The sequence below is a fragment of the Sminthopsis crassicaudata genome, chromosome 1, assembly GCF_048593235.1.
Source record: "Sminthopsis crassicaudata isolate SCR6 chromosome 1, ASM4859323v1, whole genome shotgun sequence".
Taxonomy (NCBI): domain Eukaryota; kingdom Metazoa; phylum Chordata; class Mammalia; order Dasyuromorphia; family Dasyuridae; genus Sminthopsis; species Sminthopsis crassicaudata.
The window spans coordinates 575,696,641-575,714,264 of NC_133617.1; the positions used below are offsets into that span (position 1 = coordinate 575,696,641).

General features: G+C 33.2%; 1 protein-coding gene across 3 annotated transcripts in view; it reads right to left on the bottom strand.

The window, feature by feature from the left end:
- CCDC125 (coiled-coil domain containing 125) overlaps positions 1-17,624 on the bottom strand; it is a 73,698-nt gene that overhangs the window by 20,773 nt on the left and 35,301 nt on the right. For all 3 annotated transcript variants that reach the window (XM_074282208.1, XM_074282206.1, XM_074282207.1), the window contains 6 exons: positions 17,182-17,268; positions 16,144-16,221; positions 14,548-14,633; positions 12,073-12,155; positions 3,914-4,026; positions 1,582-1,689 (listed from right to left, as the gene is read on the bottom strand). In XM_074282208.1, coding sequence (XP_074138309.1) covers positions 1,582-1,689; positions 3,914-4,026; positions 12,073-12,155; positions 14,548-14,633; positions 16,144-16,221; positions 17,182-17,268 — 555 coding nt within the window. The remainder of the gene's footprint in view (positions 1-1,581; positions 1,690-3,913; positions 4,027-12,072; positions 12,156-14,547; positions 14,634-16,143; positions 16,222-17,181; positions 17,269-17,624) is intronic.

Consider the following 17,624-nt stretch of genomic DNA (forward strand, 5'->3'; position numbering starts at 1 on the left):
CTTACTAGAAGTAGTAGTAGTAGTAGTAACAGCAGCCATATTACTAGTATGGCTAGTAGTAGTTCTACTGTGAAGATGTCATAATTAAAGCTAGAGACAATAGAGGAACCCTCGATGGTTTTTGCACAAAGAAGGGAGAGGGTCAGATTTAGGCTTTAGGACAGTTTGTTTTGACAACTGAATAGAAGATGGATTTGAGAGAAGACTACAGGTAGGAAAACCAGTTAAGAAACAGGTAATCAGTGGGACCTGAACTAGTGTTTAGGCACCATGAATGAGGGGGAGAAATGTGATGGAAGTAAAACCAACAGGATTTGTCACCTAGCTGGATATGAAGAGAGAGGAAGAAAGTAAAATAAAAAACAGCTGTAAAGTTAAACATGTGGGTGACTAGTGGAGATATGGAGTGAGGAGTCATTTACATAAAGGTAATAGCTAAATAATAACTAAAATTAGATAATCAAATATATAGACACAGGAAAAAAGAGAAGAGTGGAAAAGATAGAGCCTTGAATGTTTACAGTTTGTTAGGAGGATGACATTCTGGCAAAAGAGACCAAAAAATGTTCAAGAAGTAGAAAAGCCATAATTTTAAAAGTTTGGAGTAATGGATAATTCACTGGATTTGAAATGGGGTAAACTTGGGTTCAAATCCTGCCTCGAACACTATGGGACTTGGGGCAAGTGCCTCCATTTTCTCATCTGTAAAATGGAGAGGGTGGGCTTGGTAGTCTTGAAAGCTTCTCACTCCAAATCTATAATCCTATGATAGTTATAACATATAAACCAAAGGAAAAGAGGGTGTTCATAAAGAGATAGTCCACAATTTCAGAAACAAAGGTTAAAAATGATGAAGATGATAAAGAGACCAATGGATTTAGGGATAAAGGATTCATAAGTGACCTTTGAGAGCACTTTTTCAATAGAATAAATAGTGTGGCCAGACTGCCTGGAGTGGGCTAGTATTAAGAGTGAAGTGAAAGGGAGAGAGAGAAGATGACAATTCACGAGAATGACAGAACCATTTATATTTTGCATCTAAAACAGACAATTCTCTGAGGTGCCAATCTATATTAGTAGAAGTTTCCTCCCTGTTAGTTTTCTATACCAGTGAAATCATTTTTGCTGTAGAATCATTTCAGTCATGCCTGATTCTTTGTGAATTGTTTTGGGATTTTCTTGGCAGAGATACTGGAGTGTTTGCCTTTTCCTTCTCCAGCTCATTTTACCGATGAGGAAACTGAGGCAAACAGGGGTTAAGTGATTTGCCCAGAGTCATATAACTAGTGAGTGTTTGAGGTAGGATTTGAATTCAGATTTTACTAACTGCAGGCTCATTGTTGGTACCCATGAATAACTTAGTGGCCCTAGTGAAATTATAGGATCAGTTTTTTAAAAATTCTTATGAAGCAAAAACCAATATGTTAGTCAATCATAATACCAATTAAATCTTAGCAGTTAACATTTGTCACCAGGGAAAAAATCATTACAAATATGACTTTTCCATTAATCCCAACGTCTTAAAATGGAGAAATAAGGCACAGTTAACAATTAAAACCATTTGACTAAACCAAGAGTTACCTCTTGCTTCTGCTGAAGAAGCTGTTTTCTAGCAGCTGCAGCTGTCTTAGCACAGGAACAAGGTTGTCCTCCAGGATGGTTACAGATGCAAGCCCCAAGTACTGCCAGCTGTGAATTCAAAAGCATCCAGTCATTAAATGTCATTTGTAGCACACCATTCGCAATCATATTTAAAGAAACTGAAAAGGGAAAGACATAGATCATATACAAGATTCTATGATATCAAAGAGAATTAACAACTGGGGGGGGAGGAGAATCTTATATACTTGGAACATAATAAAATCAAACCTATCTCCCCTCTTTTCCATATCAATGTCTTAAAATACTGACATCAACTTCCTATACCTACTTGTCTTCAGAAGGAATGTGGTCTAATTGTGCTTTTAGCTTTCAATTTTCCATCTATTCATTTCTTTGTGTTTTTCTCTGGTACTCCAACTATATCCATTCAACCTTGACTATTATCACAATGTATGTACTAAGGAAGGCATTGGTCATATTCAGGGTGTGGTGAATAGTCCAGTTCAATTAGAATATAACATACAAAAGAAGAACAAGGGGAAGAATTTAATTTTAAATATTTACCAGTACAAAACATAACTGATTACAAAATCTCAATCACATAAAAATTTTTAAGTATGAATAGAAAAGATTTTTTGTATTAGTCACTGTGCTGAAATTATCCATGTCCGCTTTCATCAATACTAGCTGTATTTCATTCTCAGATTCCTACCAGTAATTGTGTAGAGTCCTAGGTACTTGAGCTACTTGCCCATTAGAGTCTCCCTTTCTGTATAAGAATTAAGACATCACTCTTTTAGTCTTTTCTTAAATCTAGCTTCTTTAATTTTTCTTATTGTTATTTTTTCAACCATTCAAATAATGTCATCATTCTCTTCTAAGTTCTACATGTTCCTCATATATTGAATATGGGGATAATAAGAGCATTATTATATGGGCATAACAATATTATATGTTAATAATTTTGTGTATTAATTGTATAATTATTCTGTATTGATTAATAATTAATATATTGATATTAATATATTAATAACAAATATATCATTTATGTGTGTCCATATATGTGTCCACATATATATTGTTGTTTGCCCTTCGTTTTCAAAGAAGACCAATGATGTGTGAAGCCTGCATAGCATCCATATCACAGTAAATGTCTCAACAAAATATTCTTTTTACATATATGTGTATGTGTGTGCATGTAAAGATAGAGAACCAGGATTCTATTATCCTTTCCCCAGAATTCTATTATCCTTTTAACTTCTTAACAATAATTCTATGCCAGAAAACACACACAACTTTTTTTGTTAAGAATTCACATTATATTATATTATATTATATTATATTATATTATATTATATTATATTATATTATATTATATTATATTATATTATATTATATTATATTATATTATATTATATTATATTGTAATAATTTTTGTCCTGGAATTTGCAGGGAAGCCTGACACTCCAAATCATAGTGCTGTAACAACTATTTAAAAAATAAAAAAAAGCACTACAACATAGGCAACAGAATCACTGAAGCAGAAAATTTTTGTCCAATCTAACTAAGCAAGGTTGCTCTCTCAGTCCAGAAACTATATTAAGTGCTAGGGATATACAAAGAAAAGCAAAAACAAATAAACAAACAAACAAACAAAAAAATTAGTATCTGCTTTGAAAAAGCTCACTGAAGAGCTAACTAAGAAGCCAACATGCAAACAACTATGGGCAAGCAAGATCTATTCAGGATAAAACAGAGGTGATGTGAGAAGCCAGACTGCCACTGGTTTTTTTGTTTGTTTGTTTTGTTAATATTTTTCTTTAATTTTGTTATTTGTTTATGTAATATTTTATTTTTATGTTTATTATTTTTAATGTTTATTTAATATTTTCCCCCAGTTACATGTAAAAACAAATTTTTAACACTTGCTTTTTAAAATTTTGAATTCCAAATTCTCTCCCTCCTCTCTCCTTTCCTCCTTCATTGAGAGGACAAGGACTTAGAAATAGGTTATACATGTGTAGTTATGCAAAACATATTTCCATATTAATTATGTTGTGCCACTGCATTTTATTTTTTTTATGTTGTGGGGGAAGGTAAGGCAATTAGGGTTAAGTGACTTGGCTCAGGGTCACACAGCTAGGAAGTGTTAAGTGTCTGAGACTGGGTTTGAACTCAGCTGTCCCTTTGTTCTTTTTTTTAAATTTTTTACCTTTTTTCCATTTTAAATCTAAAGGAAATAAAAGAAAAAGAGAAAAGTTTTCTCTCTCTTTCTCAAACCCCATGCTTTTCAAAATTCTTACACACGTACTTCCAGACCTGTAACCTCCGTAGGGCCACCTTTAAGGCTCATGTTTTCCTGAACAAGCTTCTGCTGTTTTATATCAAGCATTGCAACAGACTCCAGGCACTGCTGATTCAGAGCTAGGGAAGAGAACAAGTAAGATAAATGAGATTATCTCAACAAGGCTAAGCTATAAACCACAGTCATTTCCTGAGAGATGATATAAATCCTCTAAGGTATTATTCCAGTCAACAAACACTTATTAAATGATTACTATATTCTTGTTTTGTGAGGGATTTTAAAAAATCATCAAAATAAGATCTCCACCTGTCCTCAGAGAATTTGCTGTTAGTTAAGGAAAGGAGTAAGCCACAGTGAGCTATAATGCAATGTTTATCACTGGAGGAGAGGAAAAGAATGTCATGAGTGCACAGAAGAGGGAGAGAGAACTTCTGGATAGGAGAATCAGAGAAAGGTTAATAGGGCAGGTGGCTCTGGGGCCACGTATCAAATGCCAAGAAGGACAAGGACAAGTAGAAATAGTGGTGGGGTTAGGAGGAGGATCTCAGGCTATAGAAGAAGGTGTTCTAAGGTAGAGTCAGGAAGGCACTGGTCATGTTTGGGGGTGGTGAACAGTCCAGTTCAATTAGAATATAACATTCAAAGGGAGAAAGGGGCAGGTAAAAGGAGAAAGATGGTTTTGGTCGGAGAATGGAAGCACAACATTCTATAAAATGGACTTGATTCTGTTAGGTAATAGGGAGTCATTGAGGGTTTTTTGAGCAAGAGAGCTACTTGAGCGCTTTAGGACCATGATTCTGGCAGCAGAATGTGGAATTGTCTATGGGGAAAAGAGAATATATGGGAAGCAAATGATAGCAAAATCAGGAGAAAGAAGGAGGGCTTGGGATAGTGGCATTGGGAATGGAAGAAGGAGTTGACAAAATGGGGTTGACTGGATCTGGAGGATAAGTGAATTTGGCATTATGAAGAAAACCAACCTCATCACTAAGTATTATAGTAGGTATTAAATGAGAGAAAAGTTGTGAAAGGGTATTATAAAGCATAGAGCATTAAATAAATGTACATTACTGTTGCTATGAACAATATGGATGTGTTCTAATTATTCAACCCTAGAACTGATTCATTTATGGAAATTATTCCAATTTTTCAGGTTAAAAACTCTCCAATTACACACAATCTTAAATGGCTGGAGATAATTTTACCAGAGAATTTGACAACTGTGATACTTACCCAATAACAGAATCTTAAGATAAATGGTACAGGTGGCAAATTATCTACCTAGCCAACCTTGTTTATATTTTTTAGTGGTCACATTTTTTATAAACCATATGAATGAAACTGAAAAGTTCCCTATTATGTGGTAGAAGATTTAAGTAAAGATTGATGAATTGATGATGATGAATTGAAGATGATGAATTTTTGGAACTATTTTAACTCAAGAGGATTTTTACCATCTCATTCCATACTCTAACATGTGAAAGTAGAGTTCACATTGAGGCACTTAAAATAATCTAAATATGTGAGAGAAGAAAAGAGAAGAAAAATTTAATGTTTAAAACTACTCTGAAGGGGCATTGAGATGATGAAGTGGATAGAGCACCAGCCCTGAAGTCAGGAAGACCTGAGTTCAAATTTGATCTTAGACACTTAACACTTCCTAGCTGTGTGACCCCAGGTGAGTCACAACCCCAAATGCCTCAGCAAAAAACAAAACAAAACAACAACAACAAAAAAAAAAACACAACAACAACAACAAAAAAAATTACTCAAATATTTCCTTTCTAATACCTTGCCCTTGATTTAGATCAGAGATAACCAAACTTTTTTTGTGAAGTCTATGGACTCCTTCTAAGAATAATATTTTTATATGCATAAAACAAAATATACAATGAGCTATATCTGATTGCTCACTGTTTGGGGGGAGGGAAGAAGGAAAAAAATTTGGAACTCAAAATCTTACAAAAATGAATGCTGAAAACTATCTTTACATATAATTGGAAAATAAAATACAAAAATTTAAAAGGAAAATCAGTTATATTGAAATGATAATTTACTTTTCCTCTTAAAATCTTATCTACAGACTACATAGGAGTCCGTGAACCTAATGTTAAAGACTTATGACCAAGATGATTTTCTTTCTTCTTTCAACCTAGTAGTTTATTAGGACTTAACAGATTTAACTGTAGGTGGATATAATCCTGTTTCCTCTTTTTAACCTTTACTGATAGCAGTGTCTCCTGAATGAAATTCAGGATCACCCAAAAAATGGCTTAGCTACACAGGAAAAAACAATTTTTTTTGAATAATCCAAAACCCAGGGGCAGTTAGGTGGCGCAGTGGATAGAGCATCAGCCTTGAATTCAGGAGGACCTGAGTTCAAATCTGGTCTCAGACACTTAACACTTCCTAGCTGTGTGACCCTGGGCAAGTCACTTAACCCCAGCCTCAAAAAAAAAAAAAAAAAGAAAAGAAAAGAAAAATCCAAATCCCAACCACTATATAAATAAATATATACATATATATGTGTGTGTGTGTGTGTGTGTGTGTATATGCACACACATACGCACACACATACACACACATACACTTACTAGTAACTATATCTTGGTGGGGAATGAGCAGGGAAGGATAAAAAAGAAATTTACATAATTACTATCATATATTTAAAAGGAATAGTTACTTATATATAACAGATTTGCATTTTCATGTGTAATCATCTATTATACTATTTTATAGTACTTGTTTATTGCATAAATTAAAAATTTTATATTTATATACACACACACATCTCACAGGAAGGCTAGGAATGGAAGAGTTGCATTCTATATCACATGGAATAATATCCATTTGAACATGTTAAATAAACAAAACCTGCACATTTTCTCATGAATTTCTGCCTGGAAATGCTGCTTCTCTATCTATCTGTCTATGTCAACAATTTCTGTCTAAGATTGTACTGTCAAAGTCCAATATGAACAGATCCCTGCAGCCCACATTTTGACTTGGAAAACTGAATATTAACATTATTTGTGTTAGACTGTAATTTTATTTATTTTGTTAACTATCTCCCAGTTTAGACTTTAATTTGATTCTGGCCACATTAGGAAGTTTTGCAGGCTGCTTTTGGGTCAAAAGTTCGACATCTCTAGTCTAAGACACATATACTGATGGATGAGTGGCAATATCTTGATGCATGAATTCTCTTGTTATATACAAGCACATGTGTACACACACACACAAATCCCAAGGCCTTCCAGGATGCCTCATCATGCAATGGTTGTGACTCGAGTTTAATAAATATTTGTTTGATTGATTGATTGATCAATTGAAACCTTTACCATCAAAGAGAAAACTAAAACAGGTCTCTGTCATCTCAGAAAGATTTCAAATATAGTCTTATCAAAAGACAGCCCGTTTTTCCAAAACCAACATGTTTCACTAAAGAAAGGTTGGCTCAATACCAACAGACTGGCCCTTGGTGGTAAATTTTTTGGTCATGACAATCCAGGGTTCAAAGAAAATTACAAAAGGTTCTCAGTCTGTGCTGCCTGTCTATTTATTTTAATGATAGTACTAGGAAAAAAAGGAGACAGAGATAGTAGGAATCATGTGGTTTTTAGACTCTCATTAAAAATATTAAATTGGTTATAGATATTTAAAATACAAAATGTGAGCTACTTGACCAATGAGTAACTAGTGAGCATATTACCAGAGGAACTGAGTCATATTAATCTTGACATTCCTTGATATAAATGAAGCCAGATGATAAAAGGAAGCTGCTGCTAAATGGAAGAATGATTCATAGTTAATCCTCAGAGATGCCAATTAGAAAATTGGCAGAGCTGTTTTTATTATGCATCCAAAGGCAACAAAAATGTTTCATGGGACATTTAGTCATCTCAAATTGCAGTGCTCATGATAAGTGTTTTCAGGGAGACAACTGTGAAAACTGTAGCTTATGTATCAAAATCTGTCACAAAGGAATAAGGACACAGAGAAATTTTATTAAGAACTTGTTAACACCCTAAAAATTAAATCAAAATATATTTTGACATGAAATAACTTGAATTCAAGAGAGAGAATATATAAGGAGAGTGAAAAATATGTTTAAAAATAACTTTATGAATAAGAAATGAGAGGTCAAAGGCCTTGAAATTACACAAAATACTCATAATTTTATTTTAAAAAAAGTTCAGGAAGCAAGGTACATACTGAGCAATAAATAAAGAAATTAAACATTTTGGTGGATAGAAAATAAATCATTTCAGATGTCAGATTCATTCTTTCTCAAATCAGTTATCACTGTATAGTTAGAACATCAACTTTGAGCAACAAAGATAAAGAAATACAAAAGTAGAAGAAAAATGAGAAAAAGATATGTGTGCAATTAAACGTGCGTAATTAAAACTACAAACACAGACATTTAAATAAGGTATTGGTGCCAAGCTGGGAAGTGGATAGAAAAACAGACCCTACTAGATCATTTCCTAAGGAAGTTTAACTGATATAAATTTTCATTAACAAGGAGAACAAATGAATCTAGAAAATACTCCAGATGGTAACATTTGATCTCTAAGAAGAGAAATATGGCAGCCAAGAACAGGTTTGGTCTAGAACAAAACATCTTTGGTAGATCTTTTCAGGGAAGGATGGCGAAGATTATAAATAAATTTGCTTCATAAAGCAGTGAGAAACAGAAAAGAGAAAAACAAATTTAGAGACAGCCTAGTTATTAACTCCAACTAAAATAATCACATGAAAGTCCATAAAAATGGAAAAGTTAAATTAATTTTTAACATATTATTTTCCCCATAAAGAAAAGTGAAACCACTATATTTGACTTTAATATTAATTCAGTCCTTAATGAATATGCTATTTAAGGAAGTGGAAATGGCACTGAATAAAACAGATGAGAAAAGTAGCTACTCTGGATCAACTATACAGTGAGGGCAGCTAAGTAGCACTGAACTTGAAGTCAGGAAGATCTGAGATTAAATTCAGCCTCAGATAATTACTAGCTGTCTGACCAGAGACAAATGTCTTAGTCTCATAACCTCAGTGTTCTTATCTATAAAATGGAAAAATAATATCTACCTTGCAAGGTTGCTGTGAGGGTTAAATGAGATAATAATCACAAATCACTTTGCAAATTGTACATTAGTTATATATGAAAGATATCTGCACTGGAGGTGACAAAATTTTGGGAGCATTAAGGGAGCAACTTGAGACATTTGAAGGAAGGGAAGATACTAAAGACATGGAGGGAAAAAAAATTCTTAGATCTTTTTATGACAAAAAGTAGACCATCAAGAGAATATCAATAATTACTATTCCACATTCTTACTTTACCATCACTAAAAAAAAATTAGAATAATCTATATATACATGGAAATCATAAGAAAGGAAAGGATAAACTTTCACAAATATTATTTTATATCCTTCATCTTTACAGTCAAAGTGATTGAAAATTCTAAAGAATTAATATCCCACTGTGCTTTATTGTACATTAATTATTTCTTTTAAAAAAGTATAGTTCTCTGAAACACAAGGCAATGCAAGAGTCAATGTTGTCAAATTATCTGTGCATATGTTTTGAAAATAAAAAGCTTTTAAAAAAAAACAAAACATGGTTTCCAAACCATCACCCGAAAATTTTTATTCAACAAGGCTTCCCAAATGTCAAAATTACACCAGATTTCATGAAGAATATAACAGGATTCTTTCCCATGATACTCTGATCAATTACATCTAACAAGTCATGAATTAGAGAAGCACATGCTTTCTGATGATGCTTGCCATGACAACGGCCAAATAGGTGGTGGGGCCCCCCAGATGCTCTGTGTGTGTGTACATGTATGTATGTATGTGTGTGTGTGTGTGTGTGTGTTCTTTTGGTCCTGACCTGTGATTTCAATAAGATGGTAAACTCCTGATAAGGAAACTCTCTCTACCATTTCATATCAGAAAATTTTATATACTTTGTTAGTTTTAAAAAGTTATCTAGAACATAGGGAGCTTACAAGTCTTTGCCTACGTTCACATGACCAAAAGTTGCTTCCCAATTTCTGTTCCCTATCCACCACACTAAGCTGCTTCTCAAATGTTTTGTCATTGGTGGTATTTTGCTGATTGCTTCAGGTCCTGTGACAGGGACTTCTCAACAAGCTCCATAATTGCTCAAATAGTTCTCCCTAGCTATCCTTATTGGAAGAAGGACATAAATGAAGAATGTTTGTTGTCCAATGTGTCATTGAGTGGATATCCCAGAAAGTTGATCTATAGGTACAAGTGTGTAATACACGAACATATACATATATATGTGTATGAGTGTATGGCTATGATGTATGTATGGACATATTTCTATATCTGTGTGAATATGTGCATATGGATGTATAGATGCAAAATTGCAGGGTATAGGAATGATACATTCATACATTTGTTTTTCAGTCAACTTTTTTTTTATCCCATTTGGGGTTTTCTTAGCAAACTATATTCTAATGGAGTATTTTACCATTTACCTCTTCAAATCATTTGACAAATGAGGAAACTCAGGCAAATAGAATTAAGTGACTTGTACAGGGTCAGATAGCTAATGTTTTAGGCCAAATTTGAACTTGGGAAGATGAGACTTTCTGAAATCAGTCCTGGCACACTATTTACTGTGCTACCTACTTGCAGCCATACATATATGCATATATGTATCATACACAAACACTGCACATCATCATAGCTAATATTGTATGATACTTTAAGGTTAGCAAAGTACCTGATAAATATTAATTCTTTTCATCCTCACAACAATCCTGTGAAGAAGGTGCTATTATTATCCTCATTTTATAGATGAGGAAAAAGAGGCAAAAGAGGTGAAATTACTTGCCCAGTGTCATTTAGCTAATAAGTGTTTGAGGCATGATTAAAACAAAGAGACAATGATTTGGGCTTAAAATTGCACAGGAGGAGATGAGTAGGCTGAATTGTCTTTGTAAAACGATATAATGTTTTTAATGATCCTAAGGTCAATATTTTCCTGGTGTTATATATTCTCCTGGTGTTATATGGTCACAAGCCATGGGAAACCATCATCTCCAAAGAACTGAAATTAAGTGTCAACCCAAGAGCAATAGAGTGTTGGGTGTGAGCAGTTTATTAACACATAACAAGCCAAGAATTGCACTTGAAAAACAGTGTAAAGGCTATCATTAGAGAAATGTATATTCAGAAGAAATGAGGCACTAGTCATGGAGCAAGCTTGAGGAATAAGCAACAGATAGTTCACATGTCTCATCAGAATTCATGCAATTGTCAAGAGAACTAAAGAGTTCGGTAGCCCCCCATTTGGGGGAATTTATGTAATATTTTATAGTATTTATTTATTTCAAGTAAATAAATGGGAAATTTCAGAATAGAAAATTATGATATGGTGTCCCAAAAGTCTTAGTGCAGTTTTAACTTTAATAGCTTCAAACTACACTAAGACTTTAGGGATATCCTGTATATAGTTAGATATAAACATGAAATTCTATTACCAAGGACTCTAAATTACCATCCAAATTCTCTAATATAATTTTTTGATAATGTTCACTGAATCATAAATGCAAGAGTTTTTAAGCTGGTCAAGATCTTAGAGATCATTTAATTCAATTTTCTCATTTTAGATGAAGAAACTTTGGGACAGAGAAGTGAAATGATTAGGCTTAAGGTAGTAAGAGGTCAGAGCTAGAATTTGAATTCAGAGCTTCTGTTGCTAATTCCAAGAACCTTCATTCTGCACCATGTTGCCTCCGTCTTGCTTGACGGAGTAAACCATTGGCTGCACTGGAAATTTTTTGTTATATAAGGATTCCTGCCATGATGATAGTTGTGATATGGAATTTGACCTTTAATCATAAAATTACATTGCCATTCATTCTACGTTTTAAGTATATTCAATTCTTCCAAACTCAATATTAGACTTCAAAATATAAATCATTAAATTGACCACTAGAGTTTTTAGTTCTCCCAGTTTATCAAATAATTATACACTGAGAAGAATAGGAATATGTGTGGCTCTGTCAAAAATCATAAAATGTAGCTTTCATTAGTGAATTTCTACTAATTATGTAACTGTTCATAATCACTAAATCAATATTTAAAACAATCCTCAAAAAAATGTTTTTACTTACTTGCATTTTCAGACTTCAGCCTTTTAACTTCTTCTGTTCTTAATTTCAGAGTTTCCTTAAGGATTGAATTTTCACAATATACTCTAATGGAAAAAAAAAAAAGTCTCATAAATTAATGACTGATGATACCATTCTTTCAACTGAGTTAAAATACTGTCATGATAATTAGAATACAAAAAGTAGTTTTTCATATTTTTAAGTTGTACATATTTTCTACAATATGAATAACACCATAAGACAATTTGATGGAGTGTAGTCATTTTAAAGTATTCCATTTCTCCTGAATTTACTATGAATTGTTTTATTCAAGTAGTAATTCTCTCCAGAAACATCTCGAAGCCTTTGAGTTTTCTACACAGATCTGCTTTATACTTTTTGTTTTGCTCTAGTTTCAATTCAATCTAATAGACATTTACACATCAGTCAGCATAGTCTTAAAAGAAGTACATAGATAAGAAACATCTTATTTTTTTTTCCTTTTAAGAGATAATAATAAGGGGCAGCTAGTTGGTGTAGTCGATAGAGTACCACCCCTGAAATCAGGAGGATCTGAGTTCAAATTTGACCTCAGACATTTAACACTTCCTAACTGTGTGACTCTGGGGCAAGTAACTTAATCCCAATTGCCTCAGCAAAGAGAGAGAGAGAGAGAGAGAGAGAGAGAGAGAGAGAGAGAGAGAGAGAGAGAGAGAGAGAGAGAGAGAATAATAATAATAGCATTTAATAGTGCTTTGAGGTTTGCAAAACACTTTACTAGTTTTCTTACTGATCGTCACAAATACCTAGAAAGATGGAGAATAAGCTATTATTATCTCCACTTTACAAATAAGGACACTGTAGAAAGAGGGTAAGTGATTTGCCCAGTCATACAGCTAATAAAGGTCTTCTAAGGCAGTATTCAAATTCATATCTTCATGACTGTAAGACTAGCACTTTATACTAGGTAACTCTCCAGGTGAATCACCTCTAATAGAGAAAAATTGGGAGTATTCATTCCATAGTTTCTTGGGTTACTGGGAATTGTTTAATTAAAGAAAGGCATGGAGAGAAGAAAGGTGAAGGATAAAGAGGTATTCCATTTCATTAGATCATTAAATTTATAGAACTTATAACTTCATTAATTCCCTTGAAATTCTTGACCTTTTGTTTTTCCATATGAACTCTGTTGTTATTTTTTTCTAGGTCTGTAAAAATAGTTTTTTAGGAGTCTGATTGGTATAGCTCTAAATAAATAGATTAGTTTAGATAGTATTGTCATCTTTATTATATTTGCTCGCCCAATCCAAAAGCATTTAATATTTTTCTAATTGGTTAGATCTGACTTTATTTGTGTAGAAAGTGTTTTGTAGTTCTGCTCATATAGTTTCTGATTTTCCCTTTGCAGATAGATATTTTATACTATTAGTAGTTACTTTAAATGGAATTTCTCTTTGTAACTCTGTTGGATTTTTTTAGTGATATTTAAGAATGCTGATGATTTTTGTGCATTTATTTTGTATCCTGCAACTTTGCTAAAGGTTATAACTTAAAATGAATGTCAGAATAGTGGTATGGACATGCAGAAGTTCTAAATGCTCTATTCAGTATCATCTTCATCTAACAGTCCTTACTATTGCTTAAGAAATTTTAGCAATTCAACTAAAAATGCTCTCTCTATAAATACAGAGCAAATTAATTCACTTTCCAATTTAAATCAACAATAGGTATCAGGTATGAGAGATATGTCAATTTCCTAAACAGGCCTATCTATACTGCCAGAATAAAGTAGATAAGAAAGAAAGAAAGAAAGAAAGAAAGAAAGAAAGAAAGAAAGAAAGAAAGAAAGAAAGAAAGAAAGAAAGAGAGAGAGAGAGAGAGAGAGAGAGAGAGAGAGAGAAAGAAAGAAAGAAAGAAAGAAAGAAAGAAAGAAAGAAAGAAAGAAAGAAAGAAAGAAAGAAAAAAAGAAAGAAAGAAAATAAGAAAGAAAAAGAAAATAAGAAAGAAAGAAAAAAAAACAATCAAATGAAGGAATGAATGAATACTTTTCATTATTATGACAGCATATTTAACAAAGAAAAAATGCTGTATGTTGGTGACAGCAAAAAAAGGAGAAAAATTTTATAACTTACAAAAAGTATTTTCATGAAGCAAAATTTAAATATTAAAAATTACTAACATTAATTTTTTTTTTTTGAGGCTGGGGTCAAGTGACTTGCCCAGGGTCACACAGCTAGGAAGTGTTAAGTGTCTGAGACCAGATTTGAACTGGGGTCCTCCTGAATTCAAGGCTGGTGCTCTATCCACTGCACCACCTAGCTGCTCCCTACTAACATTAATTTTAAAAAACATGGAACACTGGTGGTAAAAAAAAAAAATACATAATTATTACTTAGTCATGTTGAGGACTAAAACATCAAGAGAGAAACAGTTAGATTATACACATTTTGAATATTTTGATTTAAAAAGAAAAAAAATGTAGTGCTATAGCATACAAACCTGTCATATTTTTGGGCCCAAGATTCCTCTACGGTTTTAAATCTATTATGATCAAATTCAATTTCCCACTGCAGAGCATTTATTTCCTATAGAAAGAAAGAAAAAAAAAACAACATGTCTCATGATTGTGAATAACTAATCATAAACCCACTCTAATCTAATATAAATAACTGGTTAAAATTTTAATTACATGATAAATATTCTCAGTATTACTGAGACTCTTGTTAACCATGACTTCACCTTTAGAGTTGACACATTAAACATTTCTCTCAGCAATTTCCCACATAAATGTACACTTTTCCAGGTGGTTTATACAGTGTGAACTTCAGGAATAAGCATGTAGAATTGCTGATGGTCACTTTCATATAAGTCTTGCTTTTTTCACCTCTTGTTCTCAGTGACATACAATCTGTCTAGCACAGAGGTGGAAAACACCACCAGTAAAAGTTCAAAACTCCTGGACTTGTGTCAATCAATCATGATATCACCACTGAAATCAGCAATCAAAAGTTATTTTCACCAGATGAATTTTAAAGACCAGTTTAATTTCACATCTAAGTGAATGTGACAGGGCTAGGGGGGCGGGGGGGGGTGAGGATGGGGTGTGAACCCTGAAACTGTCCCCTTTAATCTGTAAAAGAAGGGTGATTGGGGTCTCAGGCTGTCCCCTGGCCAGAGATATGGTTGAAGATTAGTCTGGGACCATTCCCAGTAACTCAAACTCCTAAGTGATCTTTTTTCAATTGGAGATTTAAACCTGGGGCACTGACAACATTGAAATAATCTCATTCAATTTTAAATTGAAGCCTGAGCCACAGAGGGTTAATAAAGACAACTCTGAACCTCGAATCCTGGCAGAAATCCGCCACAGGACTATGTTTGCCAAGGAAGCAAAGCTGCCTGCCAGGACTTTTGCCCATTGTGGAGATATTCTCTTCTCACTGTTAACCTTTGTTGCCTTTCTGACAGGACCTTGCCACTAAGAAGTCTGTCTTCCTAGCAAAGCTGACTTCTCAATGCCAAACTCCTAATGAGGAGCTAAGAAAGCTTCCTTCTTAGAGAACAATAAAATTCCTTTTCTTGCCACTCAGATTTTTAGGTTGTGAATTCCTTCCCATTGGACCTGCACAGACCAGAGGGGATTCCCCACCCCAATTCTCGCACCTCTTCACTACCACTACCTCCTTATTTGCACCTCATCAAATGTAGTCTAGAAGAATCTATTAGACAACTATACAAATAAATATAATATAAGCTAGCATGTCATAAATTCCATTAAAGGGGCAGCTAGGTGGCACAGTGGATAGAGCACCAGCCTTGAATTCAGGAGGACCCGAGTTCAAATCTGATCTCAGACACTTAACACTGAGTGACCCTGGGCAAGTCACTTAACCCCAGCCTCAGAAAAAAAAATAAAATAAAATAAATAAATTCCATTAAAACAATTATTCAGCAAAATATGAAACTGGAAAGGGGAAAGGAATAAGACAAATCAAACCCTTGTCACCTGGGCACTCAAAGGATAAATAATAAATGTAGATTTTAGTCTCAAAATTGTAATGCATTATACAGATCTACTCTGAAAACTGTTCTCACCTTTTCCAAAGATTTCTTCTGTTCTTCTGATTTCTGAAGTATTTCTTTGGTATGGTTAGTAGCTTTACTAAATATTGCCTAAGCAAAACAAAGTTAAACTATTATTCAATTAAAGCTCACTAATAATCATTCCTGAATGTATAGTGAAAGTATTTTTAATTACCATAGTATAGAAGACAATATAAATTTGACAAAAATAAAATAAGATAATTGCATATAATGGTTAATGCTGAAACAACTGAAATAATAAATTATAAAACAGCTCTAGCACAACATTCCATTTTATCTTGTTTTACTACCAACTTGGAAATTTGCTAATATAGGGCAAAGACTAAAAAGAACATTAGACAACTCTCAACGTCTATTTGACAAAGATCTTTCCTAATAAAATAAATCAAGGTATAATTTCATTTCCAATAGTTAAAAAGAGAAGTATTATATCATCAATATAGTGACAGTTAGGAATTTTGATTCCCAACCCAGAAATTTCTGGAAAGCCTCCCAACTACTTCTATCATGTTAAAATCTCTCTCTTAACAGAAGGAAGTTCTGAAAAAAAAAAGGACAACTTAGAAAGCTATGGAATAATTTAGTTTTATATATATTATAACCATATAGCATATAATATTAAAAGGAAGACAAGTTGTACATAAAAATGAATTATAGTTTCACCTATAAGTCACTTTTTTCTTTTCTACAATATATATGGAAATGCTTTTTTTTAGTGTTTGTTCAAAATATTTATTTCAGTACTATCAGTACTATCCCCTTAAGGGAAAACAAAAGACCAAAATTTACTTGGAAGGAAGCAGATTTCTATAATTTCATATCATTAACAACTACAGTGGTTGAGAATGATGCAACTGTGGAAGTGAATACATTAAAAGGTTTAAAAAGAGAACTAAAGGGTCAGTAAAAAGAAGACAGATTTTAAAACGCTATATTCTTGGTTAATATAAAAAATTGGAAATCATACCACTTAAACATATGTGGGTATTATTACAACTTTTTAAATCTTTTTTTTTTTTTTTTTTTTACCATGCTTTGGAGAATTTTCAATGCTTCTCTTTTCCCCTCTAGTTGTCTTTGTGATGCTTCTAGTTCAATTCTCAGAATTTCTACTTCCTAAAGAAGGAAAATTGCAGAAAAAGTAAGGCTAAGCTCTCTTCTGTCCTCCACATACCCATCTATAAAACACAAATTCAATTAATTTATATTTGATTATGGCTTCAGGGCACTGTGGGAATAAACCACCTATAGGTTAAAAGTGACCCATTACAAATCAAATAATCAGCATTCTGAAGATCGATTTTGCTTTATTTGCATTTGCAAATCATTATATTTCATTGCAGATCATTTGCATTTCAGGGTAGTCAAAACTCAGTGGTTACTTAACATTAAACCAAAAAATTACAAATTACTTGCTCCTGTTCAAGCCTTTAACTCTAAACCACCCTTCTCTACAAAAGTCAGCCCTTGTG